Source organism: Danio aesculapii, chromosome 7, assembly GCF_903798145.1.
Source record: "Danio aesculapii chromosome 7, fDanAes4.1, whole genome shotgun sequence".
In the NCBI taxonomy this organism is placed as follows: domain Eukaryota; kingdom Metazoa; phylum Chordata; class Actinopteri; order Cypriniformes; family Danionidae; genus Danio; species Danio aesculapii.
In genome coordinates, this window is record NC_079441.1 from 32,925,595 (window position 1) to 32,948,581 (window position 22,987).

Sequence of the window (22,987 nt, forward strand, 5' to 3'; positions counted from 1 at the left end):
TATGAATAATTACGACAAGCTGAGACTTGTTTGTATGTGTTTTCACATAAAATGGTCCACAAATGTACTTCTGCGTTCATGAATTGACGGACCAACCAAACATCTCTCAACAAATTACACAGAGAGGAAGTTGAGGTTTGGGTGTTTGATAAAGAGGTGACAAAATGTAGGTGGAAGTTTTCTGAAAGTATTTTTAAACATAGCAATGGCGTTTGTATATGTGACAAAGACAAACATAACATGAATGCTATAATAAATGTGCTTGTAAATCCTGTAAACAAATACAAAATTCAGTCCACCAGCATTTAATGCGTACACTGCAGTATAAGATCCACATGTATGAGATCTGTGCTTTCAATAAAGGTTGAAACCCTGCATTAAACGTCTTTTAGTGCTTTTTTTGGTGTACCTCAGTCCAGTGTTTTGTTGTGATGAATAAACTCCAGCCCAACAGTGCTCCTCAACGCTAGACAGCGCAGTTCTCGTCAGCCCACGCAAAAATCGACGCAGCAACACCGCTGACGTTCGCCGTTCCAGTGATTTGATTGGCTGAAGGGAAAGCCGCCGGTAGAAACTTTGCTTCTGCATAGACTGTATCGATGTCCTCGTGCCGCGGTTCGTGTTGAAGTTTCCTTTATTCACCGCACATATTCAGTAAGTATGATGGACTTCACTGATATTCAGCTTTTCGCTGACATGACAGCGACATTGCTTGGGTTTGTAGTCATAGAAACCGAAGGCGTCGATAAATCTGACAGTGTCTGGCGCCAAATTGCTGTAAACAGTAACGTTAGCTTTAAAACGTTTGTCTGATTCTGCTGCTAAGCTATGTGTTAGTTAAGCATTACACTTTATGTGCTATGAGCTTGATTGGGCGTCTATGAGTCGCTAGTATATGGATGACGTCTACTAGCTGAATTATGTGACATTGTTTTGTATTGTTTATGGATCCAGAATCTTATGCTCTTTCAATTTTCTGTTAAACCGTGTGAACATTTCGGCGACTTCATAAATATTTAATGAAATAACTGCAGTTTGTTTGTGGTTTTCTGTATCTAAACAACACATTAAAACATTTATAGCATCGCTTTTTTTTGGATGTAACGTTATATAATGCGAATATACAGTAGTCAACATTCGAAGGGGATCAAAAATGTAAAATGACAAGAATAGGTGTTGTTCAATAGTTTTAGGACAACTTTGATAGAAGGTGATGATCCACTTTAATTGGGAATTAAGTTGCCATTCATTTAGTATTTGTTTTCTCATACAGGAAGTATTTAAATTGGAATACAATATGAGATTGAATGTAAAATTAATGTCTGACTGGACTTTAAGAAAAGCCAAACTGTAGATGGTGATACCTGATTTGAGGATATTTATTTATTGTAGTACAGTGATATTTTATCATTTCTTTATATTTCATAAAGAGACAGAAGTTGCTCATATGCTCCAATCTCTTCTTCAGGATCATGATTGATCCATTAGAAAATGGCCTGTTTGACATCCCAGATTATGAACAGATAGAAGATGAAACTTTCCCTCCTCTCCCTCCTCCATCATCGCCTGGCCGAGCAGAACTCGAGGATGATCTGTTTGGCAATGGAGAGGGTTTGTATCTTTTGTTTGCTGTATTTATTTTAACATTCATGCTTCTAGTGTGACCCTAGTACATGGACATAAACCACTTTTGGTCACGTACAATTAGTAAAACCGCATATTTATATGTGTACTCATATCAAGTTTGAGTGATACTATGCAAACAGTAAGAATTAGTATCTGTTCTGTTTAAATCAGTTCATAAAAATGAACCTAGCATACAGTTTTCCATCTTCTGCACAGTTGTAATCTGGCAGCAGTGGATAAATAGCTGTCAAACCTACCATGGTTAAAAAAAAACTAATTTGTGACAGTTCTCACATCTCTATTTATTTATAGAGCAAATTAGAAACCACTACAGTTGACCGATGTGCTGTACAATAGGGCTGCTTGATATTGGTAAAAAAACAGACATTGCGATATTTTGTTTGTCTGCGATATACGAATTAATTTCACAACATTGACTTATAACTCTATTTGGACGGGTTCATAGTTTTAGATTAACTGCGATAATTTTGGAGGGAAATGAATCATGCTTAAACATAAGTATATAATTTATACATTTAATAGTGTTTACTGGTATTTTTATTGCTCTTTTTTAAGGCGTTTAACACATTGTTGGTATATTTTTACGTGTTTTTTTTATTTTATTTCAGAACCTGCATGACTGTTTACATTTATTTGTGAAATAGCTATTGGAAAATAGCCAGTGGAACTTGCACAGACACGTTTGACTTTTTTTTTGTTTACTTTGGAGAGATTTTGGTTTTGCTTTGATTATTTAGATATTTATTTATTGTCACATTTCTTATTTATTGCTATAATAGTGTAAATCTTATTACCAGAACCCGGTGCTCCGCCTTAATAGAACTTAGGAAGTGAAACTTCTGAGAGGGTGGAGGGCGCTACACGTTTTACGGGAATCTAACAGTATTCAGGTACAGAAATTCAATAATTACTTGTAAAATAACACTGTATAGTCCTCATTGTATAGATAAACACAATTGTGAAAGCTTCAAACTTAATAACGTCTTGGTTTAAATGTGCTTGACATCATACAGTCTTAAAATACATCCAAATAATAAACATCTTTCGCTGTTAGGTTTAAACTTGGCGATAACTCCACAAATGAACCGTGTTTTCTGGCCAACTCAATGCAGATCCTGTGATGTGATTATTGCAGATTCGTACATTGAGATATCGATGCTGAAACGATACATTGTGCAGCCCTACTGTACAATATTCTAAAAGACGTCTAAAACATAAATACAAACCATGCAGACAACATAAGTCATAGGCCATAGTAAAGAGATACCTTTTTAACTTTGATTTACAAATTCTAATACAGTTCTAATATGGATTGGTAACATGTTCAAAAGGGGGATCAAGCTAACTAGAGTTTAGACTGAACAAAGCATGAAAGCTTTCATCTGTTTTTATTTTCATGCTAAAATTTCTTAAAATGAACTTGATGTTTCTGTAAATGAAAGCAATTTGTTTTGTCTGTTTAGGTGAGGAGGAAGGAGAAGTGTCAAAACTAGCTGAAGTGCCAGTAGCAAAAAGGCGAACAGTGAAGAGGCCTCGGCCTAAACTGGATGCTAACAGGTACTAAACCTGATTGCGATTTCGTTGTATTATATAATAATTATGTAAAACATTACATATACACAAAATTATTATATAATTATTTATTTATTTTAGCAGATAGCGGTGGAAATGATCTCTCTGGAGTTTACGGTTCACCTATTTTTATTATTCTCTTCTCTGTTTTAGGTTGATTTCTGAAAAGGGTCTTCCAGCTCTGCGTACTTTATTTGAAGATGTTAAGTTCAAAGGCAAAGGGCACGAGGTAATGGCTGATCTTTCACTTTATCCTCAGTGATTTTCGGTTGAATACTCTTGAATTCTATCATACGAGTACAGATAATTTTCAAGTGGTGTTTTTATCTATATACAAGAGATGCATCATTATTTATCAGTGTTCACCCTCTTATTTCTGATTCAGACAGAGAATCTGAAGCTCGTCATGCAGAAAATGGAAAACTGGGCCCATCGCTTGTATCCTAAAATGCAGTTTGAAGAGTTCATTGATAAAGTAGAGAGTCTGGGAGGCAAAAAAGAAGTTCAGGTGAGCTTTCTGGCTCTATAACTCTTGATGGAAAAAGAAAACAACCCATCTAGAGCCTGAGGCAAAAGTTAATTCCCTTTTGTACAATGTACTTTTGTACAGTGCGCAATACAATTGCACATTTGTGAAAGGATGAGGAATTTGAGTTGATATGGTAAAAAGACAACACCATTATTACTGTTAATATCAGTTTAGCTGTGTCTCAGTAAACACACTATACAGTAATATTCAATGTACTTCAACTGCCAAGTGTTTAAACTTTAATATGGTTATTTTGTTCCTCTTCACTAAATGGGGAAAACTGGTATATGGAAGTTCCGCACCTATACACGCATTCTGTTCAGTTCATGCCAGAAATCAGTCTGTGTGAATACTTTCTCAAATTTTTTACTGTATTTATTTAAAGCTGAACAATCCTTTTAATCCAAGAAGAGTTAAGATCATTTAAAAGCCATTACCGTGATGCTTAATATCGCTAATGAAAGTTGTCCTTTTTAATGCTAGTGTTTGTTTCTCCATTAGACATGTCTAAAACGGATTCGGTTGGACATGCCAATAACGCACGAGGACTATGTTGGTAATTCTGCTATTCCATCTTTTACGCTACTTTGGAAGCCAGCATGTAAAATTGTAAAAAGTTGCATCACTGACCTTCTATTCTCGTGCAGAGGAGGTAGAAATTCAAGTACCAGAAGAGCCTGTTCCAAGTGGAGATGATGGTTTCCCAGAAGATCCGTTCATTCATTCAACTCCTGCTCCAGCCTCTCTCACTGAAGAACAGCAGCAGCGCATAGAACTCAACAAACGCCTGGCTCTGGAGAGGAGACTGGCCAAGCAGAAACAGTTAGGTCCGTGGAGTCATATCACGATCTCGCCATCATGTAATATAATGGTCATTGTGTGGTTAGGTGATGTGTGGTTGTTGTGAGACAAAACCCTGGGTTTACTATTATACACATTTATAATTTTAACTGTTCCAGTCTCATTTTCAGAACACTATTTGATAGCTTTTTTAAAATTATTTTCCCAGAATCTACTCCGATCTCCATCCAGGAAGATGCAGATGAACCGTCAACCAGTTCTTCAGGACAGTTCCTCAGTGAAGAGAACCCCAAAACCACCTCAAACCAAACTCCACTTAAACAAAAGCCAGCTGAACTTCAGGAAACCTCTTTAGAGGATAATGAGAGCAGCAGCCATATTGCAAATGGCATTATCGATGATGATGATGATTGAACAGTTCAACTAGTTCAAGAGGACTGAATCAAATGAGGGTGTTTTAGGAATGACAGTTGAGCTTTTTTAAAAACATATTTAACCTCATAAAATCTTCCCAGTCATATGCCAAACATCTTCTGCAGCTCCTTTTATAATGCCAGTCTGAGGCTTGATCACCTCTAATCAGTTTTACACAGAAATCTGGTTCAGCTTGTATTTTGTCATGTTGTTTTTTTATCCTCTGTGAGGATTTTTTTGGAAATATTCACTCATTTTCACAACATATTCCATCGTCTGTTCCTCAGGTTCTCATGGATTGTAATAAGCAGCCCTTTTATTTGTTATCGGCTGGAGTTTGTCATAATGTTAGCATACAATGCAGAACAAAGAGAGCTTTTGAAGTTGGCCTTTACATTTTTAAAGAAAATTAAATCAGTCTGTGATCACATTGTTGACTATTGTCAGTTACAGTATGTTTATCTTTCTCATTTTCTGAATAAAGATTATGTAGCAAACCTTTTTGTATAATGCCATTTATGTAGTTGTATAATTTGGAGTGTGATTTAGGCTGTACTACACAACTTTTAAAACCAGAACGCTGCACTTTTCAATTAAATCAGGTGCAACAGACAAACACTATTGAGTTTGTGCTTTGCCAGACATTCAGAGAAGTACAAACACAGAAATCTAGCATAAAAACCTCACTGGCAGAAGACAAGATTATTTAAAATAAGAAATGTGCTCAAAATATTGGTCGGTGCACATCATACACAATGGATTTTTCAGTAAAATCTTCAACGGCCCACAATAATTTTTTTTCTTTGTAACGCAATAAGAAATTAACTAAAAATCTTAGTGAAAATAAAAATTCTAATGTATTTTTTATTTTACAAGAATGAATTTGAAAGCTTTAACATGTTAAACGTTGTGGAAAACTACACTTCTTGAACCAGAAAATACTGTAGGTTATTCCCAGAATTCTTTTAAACATGATTGTTGTATTTTATTTATGTTTTGGTGACAATTTAATGCAAAAAAAAAAAATTATAAAAATGGGCCTAAACCATACAATCTGCAATCATATGATTTATTCTGAGTATCTTATCAAATGCAATTGAGAAGACCAAAAAATATATAATCAAGTACACCAAGGAGCCAGGATTAATTAGTCCTTCATGTTTTCTAGTTCATCCCTATACATGTCAATGCAACTCTCTGCCAGGTCTAAATCTACCAAATATGACCAAACCACCCCTAAAGCTCTCAGTGCAAAATATTCTGTCCAGTCAACAATAGAAGCAGCAGCAGCATAGTCTAAGAAGACACAGTGCAAGTCTGTTCCTCTGTATTAGCGATTTGGCAGGCAGACAGATCCAACAGAGCGAGTTCACTGATCTCCTGTAACAGGACATAGAGGTTAGGTGTTTTACTCTGTCTGAACTGCTTCTCCTCTTTGCTCAGTTTGGGTTTCCTCCCTCTCTGCTCCTCCGCCTGAAGCGAGGCCTCTTCTGCCCAGCGCACCACCTCTTCAACCAGCCCAGACCGTCCTCCGCCAGCTGGCTGAGACTCGGGTTGCACAGCGCAGTGGGGCTTGTTGCTGATAAGCTCCAGATTTAGGCTGTCGGCATGGCAACGGGAGGGTTCAACAGAGATACGAACCTGCGGAGGAAGACGAAGAGACAAAAGCAAGAAGAAAAACAGACGTCAGTAGATGTAAAAGGCAAGTATCTATGACTGCTTTAAGGTGTAATGGGGTAGTTAGGGTGTATGTTCTCCCCGTGTTCGCATGGGTTTCCTCATGGTGCTCCCCTACAGTCCAAAGACATGCGGTACAGGTGAATTGGATTAACTTAATTAGCCGTAGTGTTTGAGTCCGTGTGTGAATGTATGAGTGTATGGGTGTTTCCCAGTACTGGGTTGCGGCTGGAAGGGGATCCGCTGCGTAAAACATATGCTGGAATAGTTGGCGGTTCATTCCGCTGTGGCGACCCCTGATAAATAAGGGACTAAGCCGAAGGAAAATTAAAGAATGAATGAATGGACAATGGGATTTTGTGCCGTGATGGAAATATACTTACTGTAACATGGTTAAACAGGTAAAAGGTATGAGTTCCAGTACTGGTGCTGGTGATGATCTTGTCAGGGTATTTCTGCAATGTCCCAGGCTTCCACTCACACTTTCCATCTCCATCAACACTGACCACCTGACCCTCTCTGTCCTTGAGGTACACAGCTCCCTTCAAACCATACCTGTGTGAACAGAATACATTAGTAGCCTGATTTCGAACATCATGTGCTTTTTGTGGCATACACTACCAATTAAATGTTTATTTGAAGAGTTCAGATGCAAAAGGCTTCATGTGCTGTCTAAAATGTTCTTTTAAAATTCTTCTAGCATTTTTCTGAGTGTGTGTGCGGGTGTGTGTGTTAGGCACAGTAATTTCACTTTTAGGCAAAGAGTAAGTTCTTTTCCTTACCTTTAAAGTGAAATACCTGGTCATAAACAGAAGCCTGAGAAAATGGCTCATTTTAGAAGAACATTTCAGATGGTTCTCTTCATTTTCTGAAAGAAATGTACTTTTTCTTCAGCAAGGATACATTCAATTGACCAAAAGTGATACTAATGACTTTCCCATTGTTCTTTTGCAGCTTTAAAGATAAGAAATTTCAGAAAATGTCCCCCAAAAGTCATCATATTACAATTATTTCTGTTAGGATGCAAACTTCATTCAACTTCATAACAGGAATAAACGGGATTCCAAAATATTTAAAGGGCTAGTTCACCCAAAGATTTAATTAAAATGTCATAATTTACTCACGCTTGACTGGTAGTTTTTTTTTTTTTGTTGTGTTGAAAAAAATATTGGATATCAATGGTTACTGGTTTCAAACATTCTTGAATACATCTTCTTTTAATTTCAACAGAACAATTTAAACAGTTTTGATCAAATGAAGGGTAAGTAAATGATGAAAGAATTTTCTAATTTGGTTGAACTAAACCTTTAAAAAAACTGCTAAACAGTGTTAAACAATGTCTTTAATAGAAACAATGCAAAATTAAGGTTTACACTTTTTTGTAAATTTTTGTCAATTTAGGTGGAGTGTGAAAGGTTTAGTGTGAAACTTTTGTGTTCACATTTCCAGATGTAGTCAAAAATTAATCTGCTTTCATAGTATATGTGCTCATGTGATCAAACTGCTGCAAAAGAACTGTTAAATATTATAGTGCATTTTGTTGAAGCACATTTAAGAGACAGGATTTCAACTTTGTCACCTGAATTCATACTTTCAGTTTGAAGGTGACAAATTGAAAAAGCATAATGATCTCTAGCTAGTCACGATTTTCTGTCGAATCATATTGCATTCTCATGTAAAAAAGCATGAGCTTCTTTTTTAAATATTAAATCGAAAGATCTGAAAAGTCCCACACATATGTCCACCCATAGACCCTGCCTCAAAGAAATCAAGAAAGTGTTCAAAAGTGGACAAAAGAGACAAATTGAAACACCAAGTGTAAATGCAGTTGCATCTCCTTTCTCAAATTCTGATCCAATCTAACAAAATGTATCACGTATAATCAGATGTATTATAGTAAGCATATCATTACTGTGGCACGAAGGCAAGAAAGCCGTTAGCTCTGACAGCATAGATGACAGCATCTGCCACGCAGCGCTCATCTGTGTGCGAGTCTTTATCTCTGAAGTACATGCACTGGAAAAGCTCTGTGGACTGCTTCTGTGAATGCTGCGCTGCCTGACACAAACAAACAAACAAACAGAGAGTTCAGGAAGTGTTGGGGTTATTCTCGGATGTGAAAATACTGGCACACTGAACACCAATTTACTCTGTTTTTGTTGTTGATGTGTTGAGCCAGCTCCTCAAGCTCTTTGTTACTGGCCAAGGCTTTGCATGGTGAATCTTCTTTCTCCAGCTGAACGGCAGCCATGAGCAGCCGGTGAACTATTACATCTGCGTAGCGTCTGATTGGAGAGGTGAAGTGAGTGTATCGAGCCAGAGCAAGACCTGAAGGTGACATGAACAGCAAGAGATGATTTATACCTGATTTAAATCTTGAATCAATTTTGTATTTAATAGATGTCTGATAGACGTCTAAACATAGATAACTTGGCTAAAATGAGTCTAAATTTGAGATATCAGTGAAAATCAAGTAGACTGTCTATGTTTACAGTATATGTCTATCAGACTTCTTTTGAATCACAAAAAAATGCTTGCTGGGTACTTTTTCTTCATTTTAGAAAACAGGTGTCGCTGTGCCTATGCAGGGTTTCTGCAGGTCAAGTCGAATTTAAGACTTTAAGACCATAAAGACTGAAATGTAAGACTTATACAGGGTTAAGATTTTTTCTAATAGCCCAGTATTATCATGAGGAATCGAGTAATTGTTTTTAGTTTTTTCCCACCTGATTAGGGAATTTAATTTGGGGAATTTGCTGTAAAAATGTCTAACAGCTGTTGTGAACTGTATCTCTTGCAATAAAAAAGCTAAATATAAAAAATAAGGTTTATGTGTTTAGATGTGTTTATTAGATTGGCCCACATTGAGTGGCTTTACTTGGACAAAGGAAAATTAAGACCTGTTTAAAACAATTTAAGACCTAAAATACAATATGTCAGTGAATTTAAGACTTTTTAAGACCCCGCGGAAACCCTGCTATGGTGGTCAGTCATGGTTTAATATTTATTTAAACTACAACAGCGTACAAGCAACACTAACAACAATTAACAACCACAAAAGCTTCTACTTAAATCGACATCTGTAATTTGTCGTAGAGAGTCCGTATGGAATGTAATAATAAGATAATGAAAAGCATATACCATAGTGATAGTACTGCTCCTCTGGACAGGATCCCGTAGAGAAATAAAGGGCATTAGACATTGCCTGGGTGGCCATCATCCTCAACAACCTGTTCACCAGGGGATCCCGAGGATCCACAGCACGTTCCAAAGAATCAGCCAGAGCCCTGTTTGATCTAATTAAACAATGCAAACAGACACATAAATATGCATGTATCCAATATATAACCATAATAATAGTATTATTTAAATATTTATTTTCATTTAAATAGTTAAAAACTTCACACAGTACATTGAGTTTACTGAGCAATGCTTTAAACCGATCAATAGCAACATTTACAGCAAAGATATTTATAATTTTACAAATAGTTCCATATAAAATAAATGCTGTTTTAAAAATGTAGCATAGTTTCTACTCTTCTGAAGCAGCACAACTATTTTCAACATTGATGAGAAAAAGAATTGTTTCCTGAGCACCAAATCAGCATTTCATGTCACTGAAGGCTGTACTAGTAATGATGCTCTAAATTATATTTTGCCATAATAATGAATTACATTTTAAAATGCAGCATGTTAAAATAAAACATTTAAAACTCCACAATATTACAGTTTTGCTGTATGTTTGATCAAATACAGTACATACAGCTTTATTAAAAAGCATGATCCATCAGAAAGCTGAATAATATTGCCTACATTTAATCAATTTGTGAAGACAGCATACAGTAGCATAATTTACTGTCTATTATGTGCCACAATGCTATGCTCTCTATTCCCTGTTGGATGAGCTTCAAAATAAAAATGGTCTCTAAAAGTTGAAGATAATGAACGTTTTATGTTTAAATATTCTTTTTTTAATTTTTCCCACTTTCGATGTTAATTTTAAAAAGAAATGAGTATTATCATGATTACATATTTCCTGTATTATAAGAAATATCTCGTAGTGTTACCTTTCATTTCCTTTGTTGTTAATATTTTACCTTGTATCAATGCTGAAGCCATGAGCCTTGGCGCTGTCAATCAGGTGATTGAAGAACTCCTGCTTGGGTGGTGGATGATGACGCAGAAGAGCGTGATGTGGAAAGCTCTCTTGTATCTTGCGTGCCACCCAGTGGTTGGCATAGATCATGCACTCTGCCACAGTCTCGTGAACCTCCAGAGGCGTTTGGGCACGAGGGCTGTGATGTTCTTCTCCTCGTCCAACTGAGCCCGTACTTCTACCCCCCTCTAACTCCAAAGCACCACCCTTATCCCTCTGTGCCCGGAGGTGCCTTGCTACCCTCGTAAGGGTCTGCAGGGCCTGCAGGAGCTCTGACATTTTCAGGTCCCTCTGTGAGCCCTTGAGTGGGTTTAGCTCATGTACCTCAACCTCTTCCCCATTCAGCAGGCTCTGGGCCAGCTCATAGTGAAGCTGATATGAGGAGCGGATAAGAGTACGGCCAAACCAGACTGAACACACATCCAGAGTCTCTGCATCCAGCTCCCACAGCACACTCATGGCATATCTGAACACAATTCAGAGAAATTTCCTCTATAAAGTCAAATCATTCAGATTCACACCGATTCTAGAAGTGTATTTAGGTCACTTTTTCAGTCTGTGTGTCACTCACCGGTCCACTCCTCCAAGCAGAGAGCACAGGTCAGCACTCAGCACCGCAGGCAGCATGTCATATCTGCGATCGGCCAGGTAGTAAGTGGTTGCCCTGGTTTGAAATAAGAAACAAGCGGTGGTGTCACAACCTTCCCTTCAGGAAGAAGAGAAGTCTGTAAAGAATAATAGCCTTAAAATTATTACTGATCCAAGCCATATTCTTTATAATGGAACATAAGCTGATGCCCTCAGAGAGGAGGTATAGAGTTACAGCCTGTAAGTTAATTAGGTGTAAATTTTCATGAATTACATTATCAATAATGTTATTGACAATTAGGAATTTTTGTTTTTGTTTGTTTTCTTCTGTGGGGAAAGTGTTAGTGTTTTGTGCAATGTACACTACCTGACAAAAGTCTTGTCGCCTATCCTAGTTTTAGGAACAACAAATAACTTGATTTCTAATTGATCTTTTGGTATCACAAGTGGCTTATATGAAAGACAAAGGCCTCTAGATTATGCTTATTTTACCAAAATAAAATATGATCATGCCTTGTTTTTTACGTATTTGATTAGAACAGTAAGATCTGACTTTGCTTAGACAAAAGTCTTGTCAGTTAACAGAAATAATGTACAGTAGAGATTATAAAGTCATGGTGCAGTGGAAACGTCATCTGGAATGGCAGAGAAAGTGTTCTTGCAGGACTCCCAGAGTTCATCAAGGTTCTTTGGACTCATCTTCAACGCCTCCTCCATCTTACCCCAGACCAGCTCAATAATGTTCATGTCTGGGGACTGGGCTGGCCAATCCCTGGAGCACCTTGACCTTCTTTGCTTTCAGGAACTTTGATGTAGAGGCTGAATTATGAGAAGTATTTGCCCTCTCCTGTGATTTGTAATGTAATGAGCAGCACAAATGTCTTGATACTTCAGGCTGTTGATGTTGCCATTCACTCACGCATCCCCATACTGAATGTAACCCAAACCATGATGTTATCTTCAACAAACTTGACTGATTTCTATGAGAATCTTGGGTCCATGCAGGTTCCAATAGGTCTTCTGCGGTATTTGTGATGATTGGGATGCAGTTGATTGAGATGCAATTCTACCATCTGACACTTTTCCAAATGATCAACTAGAAGTCAAGTTATTATTTCTTGCTCTTACAAATAAGATTGACAACCAGACTTTTGTCAGATAGTGTATTGTCTTCTTGTTTGTATATTGTTGGTGGCTGTTTTATCACTAATTTTGATGTTAATCTGCTACACTCTTGATTGACTGTCCAAGAAAAAATCCTCCTTAGTGAAACAAATAGACTGATCTGAACTAAAATTAATCCCATGTAAACCACTGTTTAGAGGGGTCTTATTATGCATTCAGTGCAAAGTGAGTTATTCTCTATACTAGTTTTCTGAACTACCTTAAATCACTCAACTGAAAGTGCTTTTCTTTGGTAGCGTACTATACATGTCACAATATCTTATTTATTTATTATTTATTGCCACATCAGCCACTTATGGCTATTTCGTGGCAAAATGGACATACATAAAATATTACATGATAAAAACAAATTTGTATTACAATAAAAAGTTACTTAGACAACTATAGAGGATAGAAATAACTAAAATTCACACAAAAATAAATTCAAAGTTAAATATGATTTTTCAGTTCGATTTTTGATAAATAATTAAGGTGATAAATAAAGGTGGTACCTTTTTTAAAAATGTCCATCAAAGTACTCTCCTTAAAAATGTTTTGTCTAATGGTATTGAAACTTCCACATTCCAACAAAATATGTTTTATGGTAAGAGCAGCTTGGTAGTCATTACATTTAGGTGGTGCTTTGTTATTCAGTAAAATACAAATGTGTCAACCTAGAATGTCCAATTTTCATTCTGCTCTGGTGACCCCTGATGAATAAAGGGATTAATCCAAAGGAAAATGAATGAATGATAAACTTAAACGATATGATAAAATTTCGAAAGAATGAAACAGAAGACTGCAGTAATGACAGATAAAAAAATCTGCTTTGTAATCACAGGAATAAATTAGATTTAAAATATATTTAATAACTATATATACAATTTTATTTTTTTTGCAATAATGTTTAACAAATTTCCCAGTGCTGGGTTGCAGCTGGAAGGGCATTCGCTGCGTGAAACATATGCTGGATAAGTTGGCGGTTCATACCGCTGTGGCAACCCCTGATCAATAAAGGGACTAAGCCGAAAAAGAAAACAAATGACTGAATAACATTTAACTAAATTAATCAACCCCTGTATGTTTTTTTAAACTGTGTACGAATGATCATTATTATTTTTTATATGCAAGTGTGACTACAAAACAGATTAAACATTTGTCTTAAATTCTCACGATAATTACCCAAAATAATAATATACAACATTAATCATAATCACCACATTTTGAATAACTGGAAAGTCTCCATACCTGGACCGTGCCTCCAGGTCAGTTAGAGAGCCCTCTTTGACAAAGTGAGTGACATCAGCAATGTGGACACCAAGCTCTAACCGTTTTCCCCCAGGCAGAGTCCGCACAGACAAGGTGTCATCCACATCCTCACAGCCTTTAGGATCAATACTGAACACCAAGTGAGAGTCTCTTAAATCCCGGCGAGAGGAAACCTCCTTGCTGTCCATCTGCCATGGGTTCTCCTCTGTGTTAACTGGCATCTCTCGCAGCTAAAGACACATTCAAAAACACAGATTTTAAATAAGATTATACCTGTCTGAAAGACCTGCTACTGAGTTTTTTCTCTTTTAATGAGGCAAAAATCACAATGTATGCATCTGAAATGATTCAAATCAGATGCAGACACTGTGACCTCACCTGTGCCTCTGAGAATGGTGGCACGTGGATGCAGTTTTCCACCAGGATGGTCTGAATCTCAGTCTCCAGCTCGCCTGATTTCCCCAGAACCCTCACAAAGTGACCATTTGGGTAGACTGAAGTACTTTCCCATGAATCCAGACGCACAATCACTCTTTGGTCCTGCATACAATTATGACATATGAGAAACTCTCTGCGCTACATTCTATCTAATTATATTCAAGGCAAGGCACATTTATTTGGTAACACTTTAAAATAATGGTCCATTATTATTTACTAACATAAACAAACAATTAGCAATACATTTATTATGGTATTTTATCATTTTTATTAATGTTAGTGAACGTTATTTAAGTTAAATAATGTTAGTTCATGTTAACTCACAGAGCATTAGCTCATGTTAACAAGCACAAATTTGGATTTTAATAATTTAATAAAGTTGCTTTGCATAAAAGCATCTAGCCTGAATGTAGGAAATCGTAATAAATGAATATCTTCACCTGCAGCGCCTCAGCCTGCTGTGTGCTGATACGGATTTTGGGGATTCGGTAGTCCCATGGAACAACCAGAATTTTCTGTGAATTTCGGCTTTGAGACTGCATCTCCTCAAAAGGAGGAAAAGTCACCACATAGTCTCTCCAGTTCCTCTGCAGAATTCCCACCACCCGGCCTACAGGAGCGTGAGGAAAGTTAAACAAACAGACAACTTATACAGCAATCCATCTACAGTGAGATAAAACTTCAAACTAAAGAGTTCATTATACATTATCATTATACAATAACTTGCCTAATTACCCTAACCTGCCTAGTTAACCAAATAACCTAGTTAAGCGTTTAAATGTCACTTTAAGCTGTATAGAAGTGTCTTGAAAAATATTACTTACTGTCATCACGGCAAAGATAAAATAAATGAGAAATGAGTTATTAAAACTATTATGTGTAGAAATGTGCTGAAAAAAAAAATCTCTCCGCTGAACAGAAATTGGGGGAAAAAAATTTACAGGGGGGCTAATAATTCTGACTTCAAATGTATTTTACCTGCAAATTTATCTTAATTACAATCAGAGACTAAATTTAAGTCCAGTCTTAGAAGTAAGCTTCAGTATATTTAGAGAAGGAACAAGCATTTTGCATTGTAATCACCGTCAAATCTTAATATTAATAAGAAATTGTGGATATTTAGCATTTATGTGTGATCTTGATTTAATAAAAAAAAAAAAAATAGTTTTAAAGGGCACCTATGGTGAAAAATCTACTTTTCAAGTCGTTTGGACAGAAATGTGTATGTATAGTGTATTAACTGTCATATTGGGGTGAAATAAACACAGCCAGTCCTTTTTTTTTTTCAAATTTAACAACATAAAAACGGTGGACCAATTGGAGCGATTTTCAGATCAACCGCAACTTTATATAGGAGTGCGGTCCCCCGCCCACCAATATTGATTGACAGCTGCACGCATTAACATGTCCGGTAGTCACGTGTATAATCATATCAACAAGAGAGGACGAGCGCAAAGCAGCCGGGAATAAAAGGTCTGTTCAGTTCGCTAGGATCTTCAATCATCATCAAACGCGATCAAGAGTGAGTTTCACAAGTTTAAAATGTTTTAAAACAGAGCATGTGTGTAATGAATTACAGCAATTCACTTCAGCTTTACTTTATCAGCACAGCCTCGTGTCAGAACAATTATAAAAGAAGACGCTTCAATCCCGGTTTGTGGACGTTAAATCAGGTTTATTTTGTACATTAATATAAGAGATATCCATACAGCAGTGTATATTACCAGTATCATGTCACATATGCGTGCAAAACGAGTGCAAAGCTTAACGCGCTGTCTCTCTCTGTGTGTCTGCGCTGTGTGTGTGTGTGTGTGTGTGTATGTGTCTGCGCTATGTGTGTGTGTCCTCGCTGTGTGTGAGATCTGCTTCCTGAGGCAGCCAAGGGCGGCGATTGCTGACAGGCACGTGGGAACGGTGTGCGGGGAGGACTAGCCTTAAAGGGCCAGTACATAAAAACAGCAAAACCTTTTTCCCAGCTATAATATAGACACTTCAAACAGATATAATCAATAATCTGATGGGTGTTTTGAGCTGAAACTTTACAAACACATTCTGGGGACACAAAAGACTTATATTAAATATATAAAAAGGGGTAACCTAGGTGCCCTTTAAGTTTAATTGCTCTGGCTCGTTTTAAGACGGACTCGTTTTAAGGCTCGTTTTATTTATTTATTTATTTTTTCATGCCTAGTTTCTTTATTCAAAAAATCTTACCATGTATAATTATCTTACTGCACTGGCAGATAATTTGACTTCATTCTAATCTGTATCCTCTCAAATCGTTAATTTTTTCTCATATTCAGATGCAGTGTGTTTTGCAGTGTGTAGAATTTACCTCAGAAGATTCTTGCCTTATTATAATGCTCATATGTACCCATGGTTACCTGTGGGCATAGGCTGACTCTGTGTGTCCTCCAGTGGCCGCTCCTCCCCCTGACCCTCTGTTAGTGCCATAGTCCTGCCCTTCCACTCATTACGGGGCAACAGCTCAGTAACAACCACATCTCCATGCACCGCTCGATTACGATGCTTTGCACCATTGATCAGCACATCACTGTTGAGCTCTGAAAACACAGTCAGGGTCAAAGGTCAAAGGCCAAAAGCCAATCACCATCAGTATCAAAAACAGCACCAGTCAAATTAGTCAAATCTGAACAGCTGAATAAAGTTTGCATAACCTGTGTTTTTGCTGGCTGATCCCTCATACCGGACAAAGGCTTCATGCTGCGCTCGATGTTTGTTCACACTGAGGATCCCCTTGAGATGGAGACATTGTAGTTTTCGTTAACCACCAAAAACGAGATCTGTGCCATTTCTGTGGGATTTCTGACTCACCTGGATGTACCTTCCAGATTTTATGCCAGCCTCCAGCACCTCCGCAGGCAGGTGTTCAGTGTACACTTTCTCTGCTCCTTCACTCTCTCTCTCCTGAAGCGTCTGGGCAATGGAGTGGTACAGATCATGTGCGGCCTGCAGGTCCGGCCAGAAACTTAACAAGTACTCCTAAAGTGGAGCGCAGTGGGGTTACTAATGGACAAGTGTGTCTGAGCTCTTTGAATACACTCAAACACAGGTAAAATGCAAATCAGGATAAATCCACCTCTTCAGAATATTTTGCTAAGTAAATACACTGGAATTTTTGGCATAACTTGTGATAAGCCAGTCATTATCACTAATTATGCACTGGCAGGCTGATCACGCATACTGGAAAATAAATAAACGCACATGAAAATTTTATTTGATTAGATTTTTTTATTTACATGGTACAAAAACAGACTGCAGAATAAAATGAACCCATTTAACAATACGGTAACGATCATCAGCATCTCAAATCCTTTTTAATATTTAGATGTAAAAAAAAATCATACATCCATTTATAAAGCTATACTATATCATCTTTGCATCAAGTTACCAACAAGTGCTTATGACATACAGTAGAGGCTTATTTATAAACACAACTTCTCCACACATAGTTTTCTTATTTGGAATAATGCCAATTTCTTGTATAGAAATAAGTCACTATTCTTTCACAATTGGATTAGCAACAGATTAATATTAGTTAATTTATTATTTGATAATGAAGGAGCATTATTTACATTTACAGAATTTATCACAAGATACAAAATTCCCATTACATTACAGGAATTTACAATACAAACGGGGGCAATACCTGCTGGTATACATATGCTGAACAAAAGCAGTGTTTGTACATCAGCGCTTTCTGTTTGTTCTCCTAGACCTGAACAGACCTCAGTCGGTTTTATCTGTTTCTCTGGATTTAAGCTTAATAATCACAAGATTAGATCTTTAATCTTAATAGAAAATACATCTTTACATTATGTAGTTTTTTACTAGAACAATATCTTTAATAATGTAAATTGGACTCAAGTATGGTCATTACCTCAAAAAAATGTCATTACATTTCAAAGAAATATTGTTTAAATTAATTTATATTTTTATCCCACAAAAAATATTTCTACAAACATTTAAAATTGATATTGAGTTAGAATGCTGCTTTATTGAAAGCTTTAATGAAACTATTTCACATTTATTTTGGTCTTGCCAATATACTCAACATTTTTGGATTAATGTTGAAGCTTTTATTACTCATAATATTTTAAAAACATTTTCCCTATCTTATAAACATGGGATTTTGTTATCTTAAGGATCACTCTTTAAAAGATGCTGGTTTTATTATAAACTTTATTTTATTATTATGTAAATTTCACATAAATAAATCCAAGATTGCCAAAAGCAAACCTCTCTTCATAGTGTTAGAAAAAGAGATTAAAACGTATATAAAAGTGATTTCTAAGTCTAAAGATAAAAAAGTAATTAAAACGATTAATATATGCTCTCTTCCTTGAACATTTTTCCATAAAAATGTTCGTATACATGCATTTTCTGTGGTGAAAGTTCATTTAATAACTCCTGTTAGTAACTAAAACTGGAAAAATATGTGTAATATATTTGTATGTAATTTGATAATTATTTACCCTCTCCTGTTTTCTTCTTTTCTCATTTGATCCTTCTTGTTAAGGGAAGTGGAGTGATTGTTTTGCATAATTAAAAACTGTACATGCTGGTTTTTGTTATTAAAGAAAAAGAAAAAAAATCTTTGCATCAAGTTACAAATGATTTACTGCAAGATGCAAGGTGTTTGTAAGGCAGCGGGACAGTAAATTTGGTGTTCTCTCTTCTGGCTGCCATTATCAGTCTCACACTAATATTTCCCATTCTGGAAGTCTTGAAAACACTATCATTGAGCTTCTCTTTTATTATTTGAGCAAATGAGACGCAAAATATCAGTTGTACTCTCCCATTAACTGCACACTAAGTTTACCCAACTATGATGACTTCACATTTCTGAAACCAGACTAGAACAGCAATGAAGAAAAATATTTGCCTGGCCGGGACAACAGTTATAAATTAATTTATGGTTAAAAGGACAAATTAGCAGTTATTAAAAAACCTAATCTGACTTCAGAAAGATATTACCAATCCAACATACCTGAGTTGAAATGACAAAAACTCCGCTGTTTGAAGCACTAAATTCTGAAATAGCGTCTCTGTCTTCAGTAATCATGACCACTGGTTGGAGTCCAGCAAGATGATTATAATACCAAACTGCTGCATTGTACACATTTCTGGAACACACAAATACTTTCTTATGATTACGTTCTTAAATTACGTTCTTATGACTGATCAAATGTTTGGACAATGTGCAGATCAGGTCTCTTTTCCTATTAAGTGTCTATTGGATCACTGAAGCATCTTCACTTCTCAAATAAGGTCGATTTTATGCTTTATTTGCTTTTAAACTTATGTCACTGCATGCTTCTATTGTGCACTGAAAATCAAAGTGCACAATACTCTTTAAACTTCAGAGGTTGGCACACAATGATCACTATATTGTTCTATATTCTATTCTCAATGGATAAACAATGAATAACAGTTGACAGTTGGAACTCACCTTGTGTGCCATTTGTCCTGAGACTCACCCTTTTCTCTGGGGCAGTAGGAGTATTGCTGAAACTCATTGGCAAAAAGCACACAATCGTGACGAGGATCCTTCAGTAAAGAACGCAGTCGGTTATAATGCCTACACAAGACAATACAAGATGCAATTATGAAAGCAATCTTTAAAACCAACCCATCTAATTTCCCTGAAGAATATTGACTTATAAAGAATATTGAACAATGTGTGACTGAAACTGGTGTGAGAGTTGATATATGATTGCCTGACCTGCGTCCACGGGTGTGCTGAACAGTTTGGTAAGCTGTCTGGGTCAACACGATTCCCTGAAGCTCCATGAACTCCAGGATCTCCAGGAAATCCCGAACCACTCCGACATCAGGTACCACATAGTGGGTCACATCTCTAGACAGCACTTTGCCAACTATTGGAACAGTATTATATTGAAAACCTTATTATTTCATTACCTGAACTGGGAACACAGTATAGAGAATAATTCACCAATAATACAATTCATCAAAAATAACTAAATCAAAAAGACTTAATACAAATATTACATATAAAATATTACAATTTAACAAATATTATATATAATCCTTTCCCAAAACATATAGTAAATAACTAAACAATATCAGGTTAATTGAGACACTTAATCCACAATAAAGGGGTAGTTCACCCAAAACTAAAATTAATTTACTGTTTCTTTACTTGTTTCAAACCTTTATGAGTTTCTTTATTTCTTTTTTCTTTTTGTTTTAGTTTTTGCAGACATGGAAAAATAAGGAACAGAAAGACAACCACATCTTGATACAATAATCTGTGCAAAATGGGATAATGGCAACATACAAGACATATATGACCTACAAAAGGACACAGCAATGGATGTAAAGAGAGAAAGAGAAAAAAAAAAGTACAAATCTTCAGAAATTAAACAACACTATTAGTCTTTATGGTGTTTTAGAAAAAGAAAAAGACTGGATCCCACATTTTATCAAATTTCGCAGATATCCCAGAAGAGGTATGTCTAATTCTTTCCAAATTTAAAATGGAGAGTCCAAGAAGCCAGTCAGAAAAAAATAAGCCTAACATTTTTCTTCCAGAAACAAAGAATAACTTTCTTAGCTATGATTGATCATGCCTTACTGAACAGGTAACCGTACACTTCGGTTGAGTCTCCAGAAAATCTGACCAGCCAAATATTACTATCATTGGGTCAGGAAGTAAAACACAATCATAAACCATCGCAAAGAACTGAAATATTTTAACCAAAAACTCTGAATTTGAACACAGGACCAAATAAGATGTGCTAAGGTACCCTCTGCAGTTTTACACTTGTCGCATGTGGGGGAAACCGAGGAATAGAATTTACTAAGCTTTGTCTTAGAATAGTGAAGTCTGTATAATACTTTGAACTAAATAAGGTTGTGTCTAGAATCTATAGAACATGAATAAACAGATTGATCATTGGTATTGATCCCAATCAGTCTCAGAGATTGAAATCCCTAGGTCTTCTTCCCAAGTGACCTTCAAATGAAGAGAAGAAAATCTCTTCTGGTTTTCCAAGCATTAACAAATAAAGAGTTTATTTTTTCTGTTGGAAACAAAAGAAAGCTGAAAGCCTGTAACCATTAAAACAAATCCTATATAAGTCAATGGTTACAGTTTCCCAGCATTTTATCTTATTTTGTGTTCAACAGATAAAAACGCTTATAAAGATTTGAAATAAGTAAAGGGTGAGTAAATGATGACAGAATTTGTATTTTGAATCAAGTAATGGGTGAGCAAATGACAGAATGGGGCTGAGCGATTAATCGAAAAGTAATCGAAATCGACATTCAAAATCGATAATTAATCACATTTTTCCAGTTCAATTTTTTTCAATTACTTTCCCTATCGCATGTGGAGTCATGTCTCCCCACTCAGGTATAAGACATGTGAAAATGCAGCTGCTCAACTGAAAAATGTTCAGCTCTTTGCAGCCACATCTCATCTCTGGTCAAATAGGATGATGGATCCATCCTAGAGCCTTATTTTGCACTACATTGATGATGATTTAAAGCTGTGCCAGAAATGCCTTGAGACTGCATGTTTTCCAGTACATTCAACGTTGATGTTCAATAAATAATCATAGATAGTGTGTTTACTTCAACTATTTAAAAATCACGTAATCCAGCCTTCGTTCAAAAATCTCTCACGTGTAATATGTAAGCATATTTACTATACAAAATTTGTCAATAAACTATGAGGGGAAAAAATCAAATGAAATAAATAAAAAATATTTAACCGTAATCGAGTTAAAATGTTCAATTAATCGAGATTTTGATTTTAGGCCAAATCGCCCAGCCCTGACAGAATTAGCATTTTTTGGGGTAAACTATCTCTTTAGGTTAATCCGAAAATAGTAGATGTCACAATTCTGATGTGACATACCAGGAATGGCAAACACAATATCATAAAAATAAGACAAAGAATTCTGAGTCAAAAAATGTGTATATTACGGTGATGACAAATCTGGGTATTCATTATCAATACAGAATAATAATAATTCAGAAATCATTAAGCTGATTTGGTCCTCACTACTGATGAAAACAGTGTTTTGTGCTTCAAGTATTTTTTGATTTATTAAGTATAAAGCTTACGGGAACAACGTGTACGTGGTAACTGTTAACTTGAGATACTTAATTCTATTTTAACTTCATATTAGGGTGATAGTATGAGTCTGCATAATTCTAACATCATTCCAGAGGTAGCTGTGTGAGCTCTAACATATTTACTTCCTTGTAATGATGAAGACTATAAGTCTGACAAAATTTTCTGAGTCAAAGCAAACACTTCATAAACCCTTCATAAGTTCCATGAAGGTAAATGCCAAATATTTAAGGTTTAACCCTCGTTAGCTAGCTAGCTTTGTTGGCATACGGATTTATTCACTACTATTAGAGCCCTCGAGGTAGTCTGATGTTGTTTTGATGTTTAACTGTGTTGTGATGCTCTTCTTACCGTTCTGACAGTCAGCCTGACAGAGAGAGCTCCCGCACGGCACCTGCTCCCTCATATAATGCTCCCGGACCACGCGGATCTTCCTACCCTTTGAACTGTGCAAATGTAATATCTTCTCGGTTTTAATCATGGTCAGATCTTCTATAATCAGCTAACGTTTAAGGTAACATTCAGAAACAACAGACAACTTCGTCCATTCTTCTTTACTGTGTTAAGCAATTTGTTTTGTTTTTGAATGAATCTGCGCCATCTATAG

At 36.2% G+C, this 22,987-nt stretch overlaps 2 protein-coding genes across 2 annotated transcripts; one reads left to right on the plus strand and one right to left on the minus strand.

Annotated features, from left to right (window-relative positions):
* Positions 1-557: 557 nt before the first annotated feature.
* tipin (timeless interacting protein) lies at positions 558-5,460 on the plus strand. Its single transcript, XM_056461691.1, has 8 exons — positions 558-654; positions 1,469-1,611; positions 3,111-3,204; positions 3,373-3,448; positions 3,605-3,727; positions 4,250-4,304; positions 4,396-4,575; positions 4,758-5,460. The coding sequence occupies exons 2-8, from the start codon at positions 1,473-1,475 to the stop codon at positions 4,961-4,963; spliced, it is 873 nt and encodes a 290-aa protein (XP_056317666.1). The 5' UTR covers positions 558-654; positions 1,469-1,472; the 3' UTR covers positions 4,964-5,460.
* Positions 5,036-22,961, minus strand: dis3l (DIS3 like exosome 3'-5' exoribonuclease). Its single transcript, XM_056461690.1, is given in 19 exon segments — positions 5,036-6,604; positions 7,024-7,195; positions 8,553-8,698; positions 8,790-8,968; positions 9,782-9,936; positions 10,738-10,921; positions 10,924-10,981; positions 10,983-11,262; positions 11,368-11,460; positions 13,797-14,047; positions 14,196-14,357; positions 14,696-14,865; positions 16,640-16,819; positions 16,934-17,012; positions 17,091-17,258; positions 19,267-19,402; positions 19,729-19,857; positions 20,002-20,155; positions 22,732-22,961. Coding segments are annotated over 19 exon segments (3,171 nt in total). The 5' UTR covers positions 22,862-22,961; the 3' UTR covers positions 5,036-6,259.
* Positions 22,962-22,987: the final 26 nt, after the last annotated feature.

What these genes read in the sequence shown, in the direction of transcription:
- tipin (XM_056461691.1), top strand. Translation starts at nt 1,473, where the DNA reads ATGATTGATCCATTAGAAAATGGCCTGTTTGACATCCCAGATTATGAA. An exon ending in TCTGTTTGGCAATGGAGAGG is followed by an intron (nt 1,612 to 3,110) that starts GTTTGTATCTTT and finishes TTGTCTGTTTAG; the next exon opens with GTGAGGAGGAAGGAGAAGTG. An exon ending in GAGGCAAAAAAGAAGTTCAG is followed by an intron (nt 3,728 to 4,249) that starts GTGAGCTTTCTG and finishes TTTCTCCATTAG; the next exon opens with ACATGTCTAAAACGGATTCG.